This window comes from Acomys minous, assembly GCF_964271855.1.
Source record: "Acomys minous genome assembly, chromosome: 3".
NCBI lineage: Eukaryota > Metazoa > Chordata > Mammalia > Rodentia > Muridae > Acomys > Acomys minous.
The window spans coordinates 18229941-18245313 of record NC_140485.1 but is presented as its reverse complement, the minus strand read 5'-3'; the positions used below and the strand labels follow the sequence as shown (position 1 = coordinate 18245313).

The 15373-nt window shown below is 46.3% G+C and overlaps 1 protein-coding gene across 3 annotated transcripts in view; it reads right to left on the bottom strand.

Moving 5' to 3' along the window:
- Nucleotides 1-15119, bottom strand: part of DNAAF9 (dynein axonemal assembly factor 9) — a 117463-nt gene extending 102344 nt beyond the window's left edge. For 2 of the 3 annotated variants that reach the window (XM_084774212.1, XM_084774213.1), the window contains exons 1-2: nt 14927-15119; nt 1137-1261 (exon numbers count right to left, since the gene is read on the bottom strand). In XM_084774212.1, the coding sequence (XP_084630338.1) occupies nt 1137-1261; nt 14927-15009 (208 nt within the window). In that variant the 5' untranslated portion in view covers nt 15010-15119. The remainder of the gene's footprint in view (nt 1-1136; nt 1262-14926) is intronic. The other variant, XM_084774214.1, reaches the window with a different exon arrangement.
- Between the last annotated feature and the right edge of the window lie 254 nt (nt 15120-15373).

Below are 15373 nucleotides of genomic sequence, written 5' to 3'. Positions count from 1 at the left end.
TACCATGGAATACAGTAAGAGCCAATGATTGCCTGTTTAGTAAAGCATTGATGGCCAAAGGCCAAGGGCTTAAACCAGTTTTGTGCTAAAACTAAATAAAGAACCCCTTGTAAGAGAAACGGGCTGAGGGGTAAGGCATCTTTCCTTGGATCTCAAGATCTACATACGTGGGAGAATTAACCAACAAGTATTATTAAAGCTGTTAATACTAAGAAGCAATTTTTTCTTTCATTTATAGTTTACGTGTATGCGTGTTTGGCCTCCATGTATGTGTGTACCATGTGTGGCTGGTGCCCAAGGAGGCCGGAGAAAACACCCTCTGGGATCTGTCAGATCCCCTGGAACTGGACTTACAGATGGTTGTCAGTCCCCATGTAGGTGCTGGGAATTGAACCTGGGTCCTCTGGAAGAATACCAAGTGCTCTTATCTACAGAGCCAGCTCCAGCCCATAAAAAGCAATTAAGTGGGGCCGGAGAGATGGCTTAGAGGTTAAGAGCACCACCTGCTCTTTAAAAGGTCCTGAGTTCAAATCCCAACAACCACATAGCAACCCACAACCATCTATAAAGTGATCTGACGCCCCTTTCTGGCCTGCAGGTGTACATGCAGACAGAACACTGTATATACAATAAGTAAATAAACCTTTTAAAAATCCATTTAAGAAAGGCAATTAAGGGCAGAAAGTACCAGAAAACATGGTCTTCTACTTATTTACTAAAGACCCTGGAATACTTTCAATTAGCCTAAGAACAGGTCTCAAAGAGATCCTAATGAGAAATGTATGTGAACAAATGAAAACAAGTGAAGGTGGTTTGAAAAAGAAGAGGACAACACTAACCCCCACCCCCTGCAAACTTCAGAAGCCACGCTCGGCCCTGCACTGTGAGGTGTGGTGTGGTGATTCCACGCCCCTGCAGACGACACTAAGGTTAGCCTGCCTCTCAATGCCTTAGACATCCCAGGACTACAGCTGGTGGAAGGATCAGGGCTGTCTTTGTGGTTTTAGGGTTGTGGTAGGAGCTTGCTCTTCATCTCACTGTCGTCCCTCTCAATATTCACCCTCACTAAAACAGAAATAGATGTCGTGGGAATGAGAGCTGGGAAGACACTAACCGACACACGTAAGTGCACTGACCTAGGATGCAGAGAATCCCATCGGGTTGAGACTTGCTGCTCTGGGTCAGGATGCTTTGAACCCGGCGGAGTCGGCTGCAGCTGCAACAGAAGAACAGTTTCCTGAGTGCAGAGGTGTGAGCGTCCCTAAGAGGTACACGCAAGAAGAATGGTTCTGTTAGGTGAGGATATTGGTACCCATCTCTTTAGTCAGAACAACGCCCCTCATTTCCGTTTTCTGGAAGAGATGACCGTAAGTGGCTAAAGACTGTCTGCACAACTGCCTATGAACTGCACTGCCAGGCTCTGTGGCTCAGTAGAGGATGGTACCAAGGGCCCCACTCGTAATCAACCAGGAGCTGATTCCAAGAATTTCCAGTGTCTTTTTACGTTTGCTGATTCTGAAAGAAATGTTTCTACACCGCTTTATCCAATTTAGCTTTTATCAGTCTGTCCCAAAAGCAACAAATAGAAACAAACAAAAAAATGATATAAGGGCCTCAATAAACTAAGCTCTAATTAATCCACCCAGCTGCCTTGTAGCATCTCTGCACAGGAAACACCCTATTTCTAACTCCTTTGGCAGAAAGGATATTCCTTGTACCCAGGCAAAGTGTAGGGAGACATCTATTCTTAAACAATATCATCTCTATGGCTCCTGCCTTCCTGTCTCCCTCTGTGCCTTCTCAGGAACCACAAAGGTGAGGAGGCCATTCACGCCCAAGCCTGGCCCTTCTGCACCACGCCCACATCTAATTCCTTCACCCTCACCAACGTCTTTAACTGTTCAGTATCTCTGACTTAGTGATGCAAACTGAAAGTACTTTGAGATTCCATTTTGCCATAGTCATAATGGCTATCGTTAAGAAAACAAATGACAACAAGTGCTGACGAGGACAGGGAAACAGCAACCCCTATCTACTAGTAGGTAGGGATATATGTATGGTAGAGGTATAAACTATGAAAATCAATGTGTGGAGGTTTCTCAAAAAGTTAAAAATAAAACTACCCTGTGGTCTAGCTGAGCATATACACAAAGGACTTCATATCCTACAACAGAAATACTTGTACATCTATGCTTCTTACTGTCTGTTCAAAATAGCTATGAAATGGAATCAGCTTAGATGTTCACCAACTGATGGATAATGAAAATGCAGTACTAATATATGCATCAGAATTTTATTCATCTGTAAAGAAAAATGAAATTATGAAATTTCAGGAAAACTGATAGAGCTGGAAAATATCATAGTAAGATAATCTAAGTCTAGAAAGACAAACACCCATGTTCTCTCTACGACTCTAGCTCTGAGTTTTATTTTTATTTAAAATGTGTTAATTGTGTGTGTGTGTGTGTGTGTGTGTGTGTGTGTGTGTGTGTGTGTGTGTGTGCAGAGGCACTGGATCCCTCTGGGGCTGGGGCTCAGGAGGGTTGTGAGCCACTCACTGGGGTGCTGGGAACTGAATTCAGGTCCTTTGCAAGAGAACCATCACTCCAGCCCCAAGCTTCACATTTTTATTCTATATTTAACTTACAATGTTTGTAGATGTCAGAAGCAGAAAAGGCCCATGAGAGGGGGAGGGAAACATGCCTTCACTGGGAAGGGGAGACCAGAACACAGGTGCTATGAAGGAAGAGGGAGGACACTGGAGGCTAAAGGTTTCAGTCGGATGATGGTCGGGGTTTGAGGGAAGAGAAAAAAGTAGGGGTGGATTAACCGAAACTAAGGATTTATAGCTGGGCAGTGGTCGCACACACCTTTAATCCCAGCACTTGGGAAGCAGAGGCAGGTAGACCTCTGTGAGTTCGAGGCCAGCCTGGTCTACAGCGTGAGCTCCAGGACATCCTCATGGAAATCTACTACTATGTCACTTTACAGTATGACTTAAGGGGCTAGAGAGATGACACAATGATTAGGAGCAGTTTTTGCTCTTCCAGGTCTTCAGTTCCTAAGATCTAGGTCCTTCATCCAGCACCCACATCAGCAACTTATACCTGCTTCTAACTCTAGATCCAGGGGATCCAATGCCTTCTTCTGGCCTCCCTGGGCACCCACATATACATGGTACACACACACACACACACACACACACACACACACACACACACACACGATGCACACACGCATGCAAATACAAAATATTATTTGAAAAATAATGACTTAAAGCGAGTTTGAATGGAGGCATCCTGCATGGATGAACAATGCTGCTCCCAGAAGAAATGGGCTACGAAATGAAAATCGCAGTACCAGGCACTGGATCCCACCCTATAAGTTATTGATCAGCAAGGTTCCAAAACAGAGCCTCCCCGCCCCCCACCCCCCCCCCTGCAAACAAGACAGGCTATTGCCACTGTTCTTGGTTGCCCACCAGAAACAGTAAAGAGCTGGATGGCTCTGCATTGAGAGCACTGACTGCTCTTCAGAGGAACTGGGTTCAATTCCCAGGACCTACATGGTGGCTCACAACTATCTGTAACTTAGTTAAGGGGATCTGACATCCTGTTCTTGCCTCCATGAGCACCAGGCAAATGTGTGATGCACAGAAATGCACACAGGCAAAACATACACATGAAAAAAATTTCAAATATATTGCAAACTGAGCAGGGTAGGGGAATGCCCTAATCCCAGCACTTCATAGGCAGAGGTAGGTATATTTCTGTAAGTTCAAGGCTAGCTTGGTCTATATAGTGAGTTCCAGGCCAGAACACTATCTCACTCTTATTCTTATTCTTTTATTCTTTTATTCTCATTCTCTCTCTCTCTCTCTCTCTCTCTCTCTCTCTCTCTCTCTCTCTCTCTCTCTCTCTCTGTCCCCCCCCCCCAAATTAAAATTAAAAAAAAATAACCAAACAAAAACCCTACTCCAGAAGACATCACCCATTTTCACTGCAGGAGAGAGAAACACATCTAGATTTGACTACAGAATCTTCTCCCTGATGGTCAGTTTTCATAGTACTAGAATGTGATGGGTGAGAGACATCAGTGGTCATATCCAACACTGGCCCTGGCCAGGCGAGCTCTGCCCACTGGTATAGTAATAATAATGTCATGAGTTAACCAGCCACCTTCTGATTGGATTTGAGGCTGGGGTGGTCAAGGGACCTAGGAGAAACCTACCACTGCTGCTTCCTTGAATGGAAGTCATCAAACTGCTTTTTAAATATTTATGTTAACACCCATAGAGCTATGCTGCTCTTGACCTGGCTCAGAGAAGCTTCCTTTTACAGTGGGCAGTGGTTAACGTAGAAGCTCATCAACTGGTCACCAGGGCCACCAGCACCAGCACCTAGTGAACATCACAGAAGAAGAAGAAGAAGAAGAAGAAGAAGAAGAAGAAGGAGGAGGAGGAGGAGGAGGAGGAGGAGGAGGAGGAGGAGGAGGAGGAGGAGGAGGAGGAGGAGGAGGAGGAGGAGGAGGAGGAGGAGGAGGAGGAGGAGGAGGAGGAGGAGGAGGAGGAGGAGGAGGAGCTTAAGAGCTGGAGACTAGTGAGGAGTGCTAGGAAATGCTGCCTTCCAGGAAGGACCACTGCACTCATGAACTCACAGTGGGTGTGGTTAACTTCATAGGACAGGGAAAGGATTCTTGAGTCCCCGCCCCTGCCGAGGCACTACTGGCAGTTGATGGCTGCTAGAGAAAGAAGAGCCAGTTTTGCTCAGGGTGTGGTTACCCAGCATATACAAATATCAATTCTCCTCAAATTAACATACAGGTTTAACACAATTCCTATTAAATGCCAACATTTTTACGAATGTACAAATCTTTATTCTAATTATATGGGGGCTGGTGAGATGACGGAGTTCCAAGCCAGTGAGGGCTACACAGTTAGACCCTGTTTCAAGAACAACCAGATAAATAAATCTGTGTGGTAGGGTTCGTGACTGCTTGTCATGCTATTCTTTCACTTCTTCTGTAGTTTTTGTTAATAAAAATTAGGGGCTATAAAGAAGAAGCTATATAGAGTAACAAGGTTTAGAAGCAACAGTGTAGAAATGGCACAATACTTTTAAATATTAAACAAACTCTTCCCCCAAGGACCAATGCCTACCTGGCCCTGCACGCTTTCCTCTTTAACCGAGGACTGACCCTGAAGTCATTTCCCCACTAGGAAGACTTTGCAAGCTGGACCTTTGGCCCATTTTCTGTGAAGGCCAGTATGCTGACTGACTGCCAAGGTTACCAAGAGATCTTTGGTTTACAAACTTATAGCCAGCCACTGACAAAAAGCATGACCAGATCATGTGACCAAGAAACAAAAGAGTTCCCTTGGCAACTGCTGTTGAAAGCCAAGACAATAATGAAAATAGGAGACTTTTTTCCTACTTGTACCCTGTCCAGTCCAGATACAGTGGGAGCACACAAATGCGGAAAGAGTCTTTTTCCTTAAGTAGAGCATTCTCCTCATTAGTATTTTCTTTTCAAATGGGTAAAACTAAATTCAGGTTTTTTCCCTTTTAACATTTTCTTGCTTCAAAAATTTAATCTTTAACCAGAATATAATCTGTTTGTCATTGAACCATGAAGCATTACAGTGACGACTCTCCTCCTCCTCCTCCTAGTTTTTCAAGATAGAGTTTCTCTGTGTAGCCCTGGCTGTCCTGGAACTTGCTCTGTAGACTAGGCTGGCCTCGAACTCACAGAAGCCTCTGTTTCCCAAAGACATGTGCTACCACTGCCCAACGGTTTTTTGTTTGTTTGTTTGTTTGTTTGTTTTTCTGTTTGTTTGAGATAGGGTTTCTGTGTGTTCTGGCTGTCCTGAGACTCTAGGTATGGACATACATGAATGTGCACTGAATAATTCAACTTTTCTGTTCTTCTGAAATTCTTCATAGTACAATGCTGGAAGGAATCCCAGTGGGAATAATAAAAGCTGCCGTGTTTGCATTAATTAGACTTGAGGTCTTGACTAGAAGGAGCTCACTGCAGACTGTGACAGGCTCACCAGACCTGGAGTCTGCAGTAAAGCAGGCATCATTTAACTTCCCAAGTTAAGAAACTTGAAGGGGGCTGGAGAGATGGCTCAGAGGTTAAGAGCACCTGACTGCTTTTCCAGAGGTCCTGAGTTCAATTCCCAGCAACCACATGGTAGCTCACAACCATCTATAATGAGATCTGGTGCCCTCTTCTTGCATGCAGGCATAATAATAATAAAATAAATCTTTGGGGCTGGAGAGATGGCTTAGTGGTTAAGAGTACTGGCAGCTCTTCCAGAAGACCCAGGCTCAATTCCCAGCAACCACATGGCAGCTCACAACTGTTTGAGGGAGTCTGACACCCTCACATAGACATACATGCAGAAAAAACACTAATGCACATAAAATAAATAAAATACACTTTAAAAAAATGAAACTTGAAAAAAAAAAAAAAGAAAGAAAGAAACTTGAAGGAAAGGCAGAGGCAGGGCCACTGATGTCCTGTACTGGAGTGACAAGGAAGACAATGCCAATGTTGTTACTGTTATCATCCAAACGTGACATGGCTAACCAAATGTGACACGGTTAACCAGTAACCATAAAATGACTCAAACTGACACACACATGCTAAAGAACATGCTTCCGACATGTAACTATGTGGTCAGTTTAATTTTTCCCCAGCACCTCCACTGTAGTGGTCTGAATAAGAATGACCCTCACGGGCTCATTTATTAGAACGCTTTGGGAAGGGTGCGCTTTGTTGGCGTGTCACTGGGGGCGGCCTTGGGTTTCAAATGCTCAACCCAGGCCCAGTGTCTCTGCTTGTCCTTTTGCCTGCAGATCTGCGTGTAGAACTCTAAGCCCCTTCAGTACCACGTCTGTCTGCATGCTGCCATGCTGGCACGCTGCCATGCTGCCATGCTGCCATGGACTAAACCTCTGCACTGTAAGCCAGTGGATCAAGATACAGAACTCTGGCTCAGCGTGGTGGTGCACACCGTCAATCCCAGCACCCAGGAGGCAGAGGCAGGCGGATCTCTGTGAGTTCGAGGCCAGCCTGGTCTACAAAGCGAGTCCAGCACAGCCAAGGCTACACAGAGAGACCCTGTCTGGAAAAACAAAAAAACAAAACAAAAGAAAAGATGGCGAGCTCTCAGCTCCTCCTCCAGCACCATGGCTGCCTGCACACCGCCATGCTTCTTGCCTTGATGACAATGGACTAAACCTCGAAACTGTTGGCCAGCCCCAATGAAATGTTGTCCTTTCTAAGACTAGTCAGTGGACACTGACTAAGACACCCACCTCCACACAAGCACAACAGTCCAGTGCAGTGCACAGTTATCTTGCTGTGGTATAAACAAAGAGCTGTCGATCCACACCCATCTCTCCTTTCTCTAATAACATCTTAGGTTTTACTTAGGTTAGCAACAGGCCAGAGTCTTCTGCTTCTCGAGCTAACTGACCAATGACACAAACTCACAAGTTGTGGAAGTTTCTGGGAAGGCTCAGCTAAGGGAACTGGCAACTAGAGCACTAGCCTCCTCCCTGCCTCCTCCCCACTGAAAGACATGATGGCCAGGGATCCTGCAGCCATTTTGTGACCAGGACGCTATTGGAAAGATAGAAGCCACTTGCTAGTGTCACCAAATAAAAGAATACAAATGGCCTGGCTCCTTAGGCCTGTCCTCCTCTGGAGACATCTTTTGCAACAGAGAATAAATGCTAACACACTTTTGCTAAGATTCTTTTACCAGCTGCTGAATGTAGTTCCTGATAGACCACCTAATTTAAAATGGTTTAAAACTCATGCTCAGTTAAAATTTATGTCTACACAAATTTCATGAAATTTTATTAATAAGATGCTAAATTTAAGAACTCCAGAAAAATGAGTCATCACAAACAGGAAATGCTATCCAGAAGGTTGCTCACTGTGTTCTGAGATTTTCCATGCTATTCCTTCTCTTTGGCTGACCGTCAGCACTGCTCTCATTTCCTGCTTTTTATAAAATCAGCTCCACAGGAATTCATACAACAAGCACCCTTGACTGTTACAAGCATGTCAACTTCAAACATAATGTGGAATCTTAAATTAGATCATAGAGTAAGAGAAAGCTCATTTGGAGAAATAATGTCTGGACTCCAACTAAGCAAGTTTCCTAATTAAACTAAAGCTTTATACCAACAATGATGCCTTCATTGTAATAAATGCATCATATAAGTCTAAAATTACATTGGAAATGAAGTTTTTAAAAGCTTGCTAAGGGCCCAGTGAGATGGCTCAGTGAGCTAAGGTCCTTGCCACCAAGTCTGACAACCTGAGTTAGCTCCCCAGGCCCCACAGAGTGGAAGGAGAGAGCCCACTTCCCTTGGGGTTGTCCTCTGTGTGTCCTCTACACACAGAGTAGATGAACATAAAATATTTAATATGTTAAATAAAACCAGGCATGGTGGCACATACCTTCAATCCCAACACCCAGGAGGCAGAAATAAGCCTGGTCTACAAAGCAAGTTCCAGGCCAGCCAAGGCTACACAGCCTTGCCCCAAAAAGAAATAAACCAAATCAGCTGCACTTGCTTTAAACTAGTGCTTGAAATCAGGGGAACCAATTTTAAGTACCCAAACTATAATGCCTACTTCTTATTTTTAATTTTTTCTGTTGATGTATTCATTTCGTTGGGAGTTATATGTTGCGTGTATTGGCGTGTATGATTTGTGCACGTGTGGGTGTGAAACAGGCTTCCTTTGTCTATAATGTGTGTATGGTTGTGCATGTGTGGGTGTGGAACTGGCTTCCTTTGCCTATCATGTGTATATGGTGTGTGCATGTGTGGGCGTGGAACCGGCTTCCTTTGCCTATCATGTGTAGATGGTGTGTGCATGTGTGGGTGTGGAACTGGCTTCCTTTGCCTATCATGTGTATATGGTGTGTGCATGTGTGGGTGTGGAAGTGGCTTCCTTTGTCCCCATCATGTGGGTTCTAGGAATTGAACTCGGGTCCTCAGGCTTGGTAGCAGCTACCTTTACCTACTGACCTCTCCCTTCAGACCCTTTAAAAATAAATTTCTGGACAAAACCAACAGTTTAAGCTGTGTAACATCTGTCATGTTCACTTGGGATGTCACAGAACAAAAGACCCACAGTGCACTGTCACCCCAGACATAAGCACAAAGACAAACAGCAAGGCCACCACCTCTGGCAGAAATGAAGTTACAGGTATTAACAAGCAAATCTTTCTGCCTCTCCTAGAATCACACGAGGCCTTGTTAGGCAGCATCCAGGCAACTGTTTGGGGATTTGTTTTTGTTGTTGTTACTTGTTTATCTGACATAGTCCACTTTGACCTTGAACTGGACGCCTCTGCAGAAAAATATATTTTAAAGTCGGACAGTACATTTCAGCAAGATTTCCACTAAGTCCTTAGTATTAGTTCATATAAGACAGGTTATACTTCAGTTAAAGAAAAATTCAAGGGCTCAGCAGGCAAAGGTGTTTGCTGCTAAGCCTGTCAACCAGAGTTCAATCCCAGAAATCTACATGGTAGGAGAGACCCTACTCCAGACAAGCTGTTCTCTAACACACATACACACACACACACACACACACACACACACACACACACACACACACACACACTTTAAAAAGTTTTTTTGAGACAAAGCCTCACTATGCAGCCCTAGCTGGTCTCAAACATGCTATGTAGACCAGGCTAGCCCCAAACTCACAGAAATCTGCCTCCCTCTGCCTCCCAAATGCTGGGATTAAAGGAGTGTACCACTATCCAAGACCAGAAATTTTGTATTCAGGCTAGAGTCTAGCTTAGCAGTTAAAAACACTTGATGTTCTTGAGAGGACCTGGTTTGATTCTCAGCACCCACACGGTGGTTCACAACCATGCGTAACTCCAGTTCCAGGAGATCTGATGCCTTCTCCTGACCTCTGTAGGTACCAAGCGTGCACGCGGTACATGGACATATGTACAGGCAAAACATTCAAATGTAAAATAACATGAAAATTCTAATAAAAAACTAAAATAAGGTTTTTTTTATTCCAAAACCCCAGTGACATTTCTTTCTCACGCTCACTCTGGGTTCCAGAGTGATGGGAGGAAGGACCATTTGGAGCCACAACAGCCACCATAACAGAAGGAAAGAGAGTAACAAATTACACTGTTGAAGCAGAAGAATTACAGTGCTATTCGCTGTACATTTCATTAACCTAGAGCAACTCACAAGCCAACCTGCAAGGAGAAAGCAACTCTGATTTTACATTCCTGAGGGACAGAAACCAAAGGCATCTATGGGCAGCGCAGTGAGGATCAGTAAGGAGCCTCTAACTCTGAGCACTAACACTTTCACCTCTGACCTCCACCCTCCACCCGGAACAGACTCCAGTCTAGAAAAGAACCGTGCACTTGCAGTACTGTCTACAGTCTCCAGGAATGTGACTTCACTAGTTAAGCCTGCCTCTTTCATCACTCAGGAGTGAGAGGGCAGCAAAGAGACCAGCTGCAGACAGGAAAGAGCTGAACCCAATAGGAACCTTCAAAATGTCAAAAGTGTGTGGGGGTGGGGAGGGGCAGGGGGACCAACCAAGTTCAAAGCCAGCCCAAGCTACAGCTTAAGACCTATTTCAAAAGCACTAGGGAAAAATAAGAAGGGAAGACGTGAATAGGTAAGAAAAACATGTTCAGCTACAGAGGGGTAGAGAAATGAGGTGACCCTTCACCAAAGTTTCTTTACCCAAGGCTTTGCTGTTGAACTAAGTACTGCCAAAAGTCAAGTTTTAGCCAGAGCACTTTACACAAAATATAGAGTTTAGGTATGACTAATAAAGTCTGCCAATCGACTTTTTTTTTTCCTTTTTGAGACAGGGTTTCTCTGTGTAGCCCTGGCTGTCCTGGAATTCACTTTGTAGACCAGGCTGGCCTCTAGCCAGGTGTGGTGGCGCACGCCTTTAATCCCAGCACTCGGGAGGCAGAGGCAGCCGGATCGCTGTGAGTTCGAGGCCAGCCTGATCTACAAAGTGAGTTCAGGATGGCCAAGATAACATAGAGAAACCTTGTCTTGAAAAACAAAACAAAACAAAACAAAAACCAACAAGACTAGGCTGGCCTTAAATTCAGAGATCTGCCTCTGCCTACCTCCTGGGTGCTGGGAGAAAGGCATGAGCCACCACTGCCTATCACATTAAAATGTATGTATGTATGTATGTATGTATGTATGTATGTATGTATGAATGATTCATGTGTGCCAGTGCCTGCAGAAGCCAGAGGAGGGCACTGGATCCCCTCCAAAGATGTATGTGTGTGTGTTTTGTGTGTGTGTGTGTGTGTGTGTGTGTGTGTGTGTGTGTGTATACACACACACATATACACATACATATATCTTCTTAACATAGAAAATAAAGAGCTCCCAGCAGGGGCAGGCAGATCTCTAAGTTAAAGGCCAGGCTGACTACATAGTGAGTTCTAGGCCATCCAAGACTACTTAGTGAGAACTTGTCTCAAAAAAAAAACCCAAGGGGGAAAAAGGAAGAGAAAGTAAAGAGCTAGAGAGATTGTTCAGTGGGTGAAAGTGCTTAATGTGCAGGCATGATGCCCTCAGTTCAACCCCCAGGCTCACTGTGGAAGAAGAGAACCAGCTCCTGAAGGTTACCCTCTGACCCCCACACATATGCCATGAGACCAACATGCCTGCACCTCTCCCGCAACACGCACGCACGTACACAAACCCACTAGTAATAATAAAAAAAAGTTAAAAAGAAAACAAATAATCCAGGTGTGGTACATACTCTTGTAATGCCAGCACTCTGGAGACAGAGGCAGAGAGATGACGACAAGTTCAAGGCTAGCTAGGGCTACATGGTGAGATCCTGTCTCAGACAGAGAGAGAGAGAGAGAGAGAGAGAGAGAGAGAGAGAGAGAGAGAGAGAGAGAGAGAGAAATAGAAAGGAAGTAGGTAGGTAGCATTTATTCTGGAGATGGATTTTTTTTTAATGATAAAGATACTTCTCTAAAATATTTAAATCAAGGGTCAGCAAAATAGCTCAGTGGGTAAAGGAGTTTGCCACCAAGACTATGACACTAGTGAATCCCTGAGACCTGCACGATGGAAGGCAAAAACCAACTCCTAAAAGCAGTCCTCTGTCCCATGTGCTCTGTGACACACACTTACACAGACACATGCACATACCTCTGGTTAAGTAAATAAAAATGTGAGGCTGGAGAGATGGCCCAGCAGTTAAGAGCACGTGATGGCTGCTCTGGTAGAGGACCTGAGTGAGGTCAGGTCCCAGCACCCAAGTCAGGTAACTTACAACTGCCTGGAACTCCAGTTCCAGGGAATCAAACGCCCTCTCCTGGACTCCTTGGGCATTGGCACTCACCTGCACATTCCCACATACCAACTTAAAAATAAATCTAAACCGAAATATTTTAAAATGCAATTATTATTTTTTAATTCACATAAAGATTCCTGAGTTTGTGATGAGGATACAGTTATGGGGTAGCTCACTTTGCTACCTGATTTTTCAAGGCCCTGGGTCCCATGGCTAGCACTGCATCTAACAAGCATGGCACTTGAACACACATGTGCGTACATACACACATGGTGGACCGGGGACACACATACCACACACATATACACACACACACACACACACACACATGCAGACAGGTACACACCCCTGCAGAGAGCCAAGATTTATCGGATGGCTGCTCCAAGTTCTAAAGCATCCTGTTCAATTTTTGTCCAAAGTTCAAATACTTTCAAACATGGATGCTCTCCTGCAGAAGCACCGAGAAAGAACGGAGACTGTTTCCACAAGCAGCTACCCACTGCAAACTGCAAAGCCCCGAAGGAACTCCTGTCAGGGGCAGGGAAATGCACACAGTGTCCAAGTGGAAGCGAAGCAGGACTCCTACGTGCAGGTTTCACTGCTCTCTAATGCTTCTTTCTTCTTTCAAGTCTTAGTCATTTACTAAACACATTGCCAGAGTATGCGAAAGAATCCTGGGAAATGAAAAGGAAGACTTAGTTTTGGGGCTTGCAGAATGGCTCAGTGGGTAAAGGCACTTAGCTGCCAAGAAGCCTGACTGAGGCCAATCCTGGTGACCCACATAGGAGGAAGGGGAGAGAAGACGCCAGGCAACTTGTCCTCTGCCCTTAATACGCTCACTATGGCAAGAACGCAAGACAGACAGACACATACATACGCCAACCAACTAGACAAATACATGTAATTTAAAAACAGAAAAGAAGCCGGGCAAGGTGGCTCATGTCTTTAATCTCAGCATGGAGAAGCACGTGGATCTCAGAGTTCAAGACCAGTCATCAGGCCTACACTGTGAGATTCTGTCTTTTAAAAACGTAGTTTTTGCCTGGCGCGGTGGCACACGCCTTTAATCCCAGCACTCGGGAGGCAGTGGCAGGCGGATCGTTGTGAGTTCGAGGCCAGCCTAGTCTACAAATGCTAGACCAGGACAGCCAAGTCTACACAGAGAGACCCTGTCTCCAAAAAACAAAAAAAGTAGTTTTTATTCTTTGTAGATTTGATCCAATTAAAACTAACAATACTCCCTAAATAAAAACAACAAAACTCTACCAAAAAAAAAGAAAAAGAAAAAGAAAAAAATAGATATGATATAGCACTTGTCTAGGAAATGCAATGTCCCAGGATTGCAATGCCCCTGAACACTGGAGGGAAACACACACACACACACACACACACACACACACACACACACACACACACGAGAGAGAGAGAGAGAGAGAGAGAGAGAGAGAGAGAGAGAGAGAGGAGAGGGAGAGAGGGAGAACACGAACAGTAAAATACCCAAGTAAGAACACAGAAAAAGTTGGTCAGGCAATGTGGTACAAGCCTTTTAACCCCAGCAGCCTTTGGGGGGCAGAGGCAGGTGGATCTCTCTGGGTTCAAGGCTAGCCTGGTCTACACTGAGACCTTGTCTCAATTAAAACAAAAACAAAAAGGACAGAATACAAGAAAAGCCATTCTAACATATTTAGTTGACAATCCCCTTTCAAGGGAACTATTTGCTTTGCCAAATGGCTTCAAGTAAGCAAACAAAAAACCCTCTTCTGGTTTAATGACATGTTAGCAGTACCCAAACCTCTATAACTCCTCCCTTCCCTTTCTTATAGGTTCCTACTACAACACCTCCATCACTCCAACCTCCACATTTCGCTGGCAGCCCCGTCCCAGCTCGGTCACAAACAATGGCCAGACTATCAAGGTCATCCCCAAAGACAGAGAGCAGAAATCGGAAACAGATCTGTACCGAAAAGGCCAGGGCGGCCCTCCCTAGTATCAACTCCCCTCCCCGTATACACGGCACTCCTGGACTCTTATCAGACACCTGGTGTCAGCTGCTTTTTGGGGTTCCGGGCCTCCTTTCCCTATCCACCCAGTCTCTTTTTTCCTCCTGCTCCCCCAGTGACCTTCACGTCCCCGAAAGGCGCTCCCCAGGGTGCAGGGTGCGTCGGATGCAGTGGCCAGGGACTGGAGAGGTAAGTTGCACGTACAAACAGGGGGCTGTGAACTCTACAACCGAGCTGAGGTCTAGGGCAAAGGCTCTGGACACCTAGGAGAGCAGGGGTTCACGCGGCAGTTTCTAGGGGCGCTAGTCGCGTCAAGACAAGGCCTCTAGCCGTGGGAAAACAGTCCTTGGGGTGGGGATGTCACAATGGGGTCTTCCCCGGAAACCGCGGTGGGTTGTCGAGCTACAGCCACAGCACGGTCCGCCATCCCCGGGCAAACGTTCTTCAGGGAGCCGTTTGAAACAATCCTCTGCAAGGAAGCCATATCAGACCACGCCCTGCCGCCCGAGGCGTAGCGGCTCCAAGGCGCATCCCGGGCCACCCTCGGCAGTCTCAACGCGGCATACCTGACGGAGGCCGCCCCACGGCCAGAGGTGCCAGCGAGGCGCGCTCGGGGCAGCCCCGGCTGCAGTGGGGCGAACGAGTCCATGGAGGCTGGCGGCGGAGGACCTGGGGGCGGCGGAGGGTCGCTGGGGCCGGCACCGCAGCGGGCCAGCGGCAGGGCGGAGCGTGGGCGCGCCGAGGGGCGGGGCCGGCGCGCGCGGGCACGTGGGGGCGGGGCGGGAGCGCGCGCAGCGGGGGCGTCAGAGGGCTTGGGGGCCCAGCGCTTTGGGGTGCTGCTGCGGGGCCAAACCGACTAGCGGCGCGGGCTGTTAAGGCGCAGGTGCCCGGACACTACACCTCCAGGCGCTAAGCTCTCGCAGCGTCCCGGGGTTTCTGGGGGTGGGTGGGGGGGGGGGCACAGCCACACTCGGGGACGCGCCCGGGGCGGGGCCTCGCATCAGCTCCGCCCC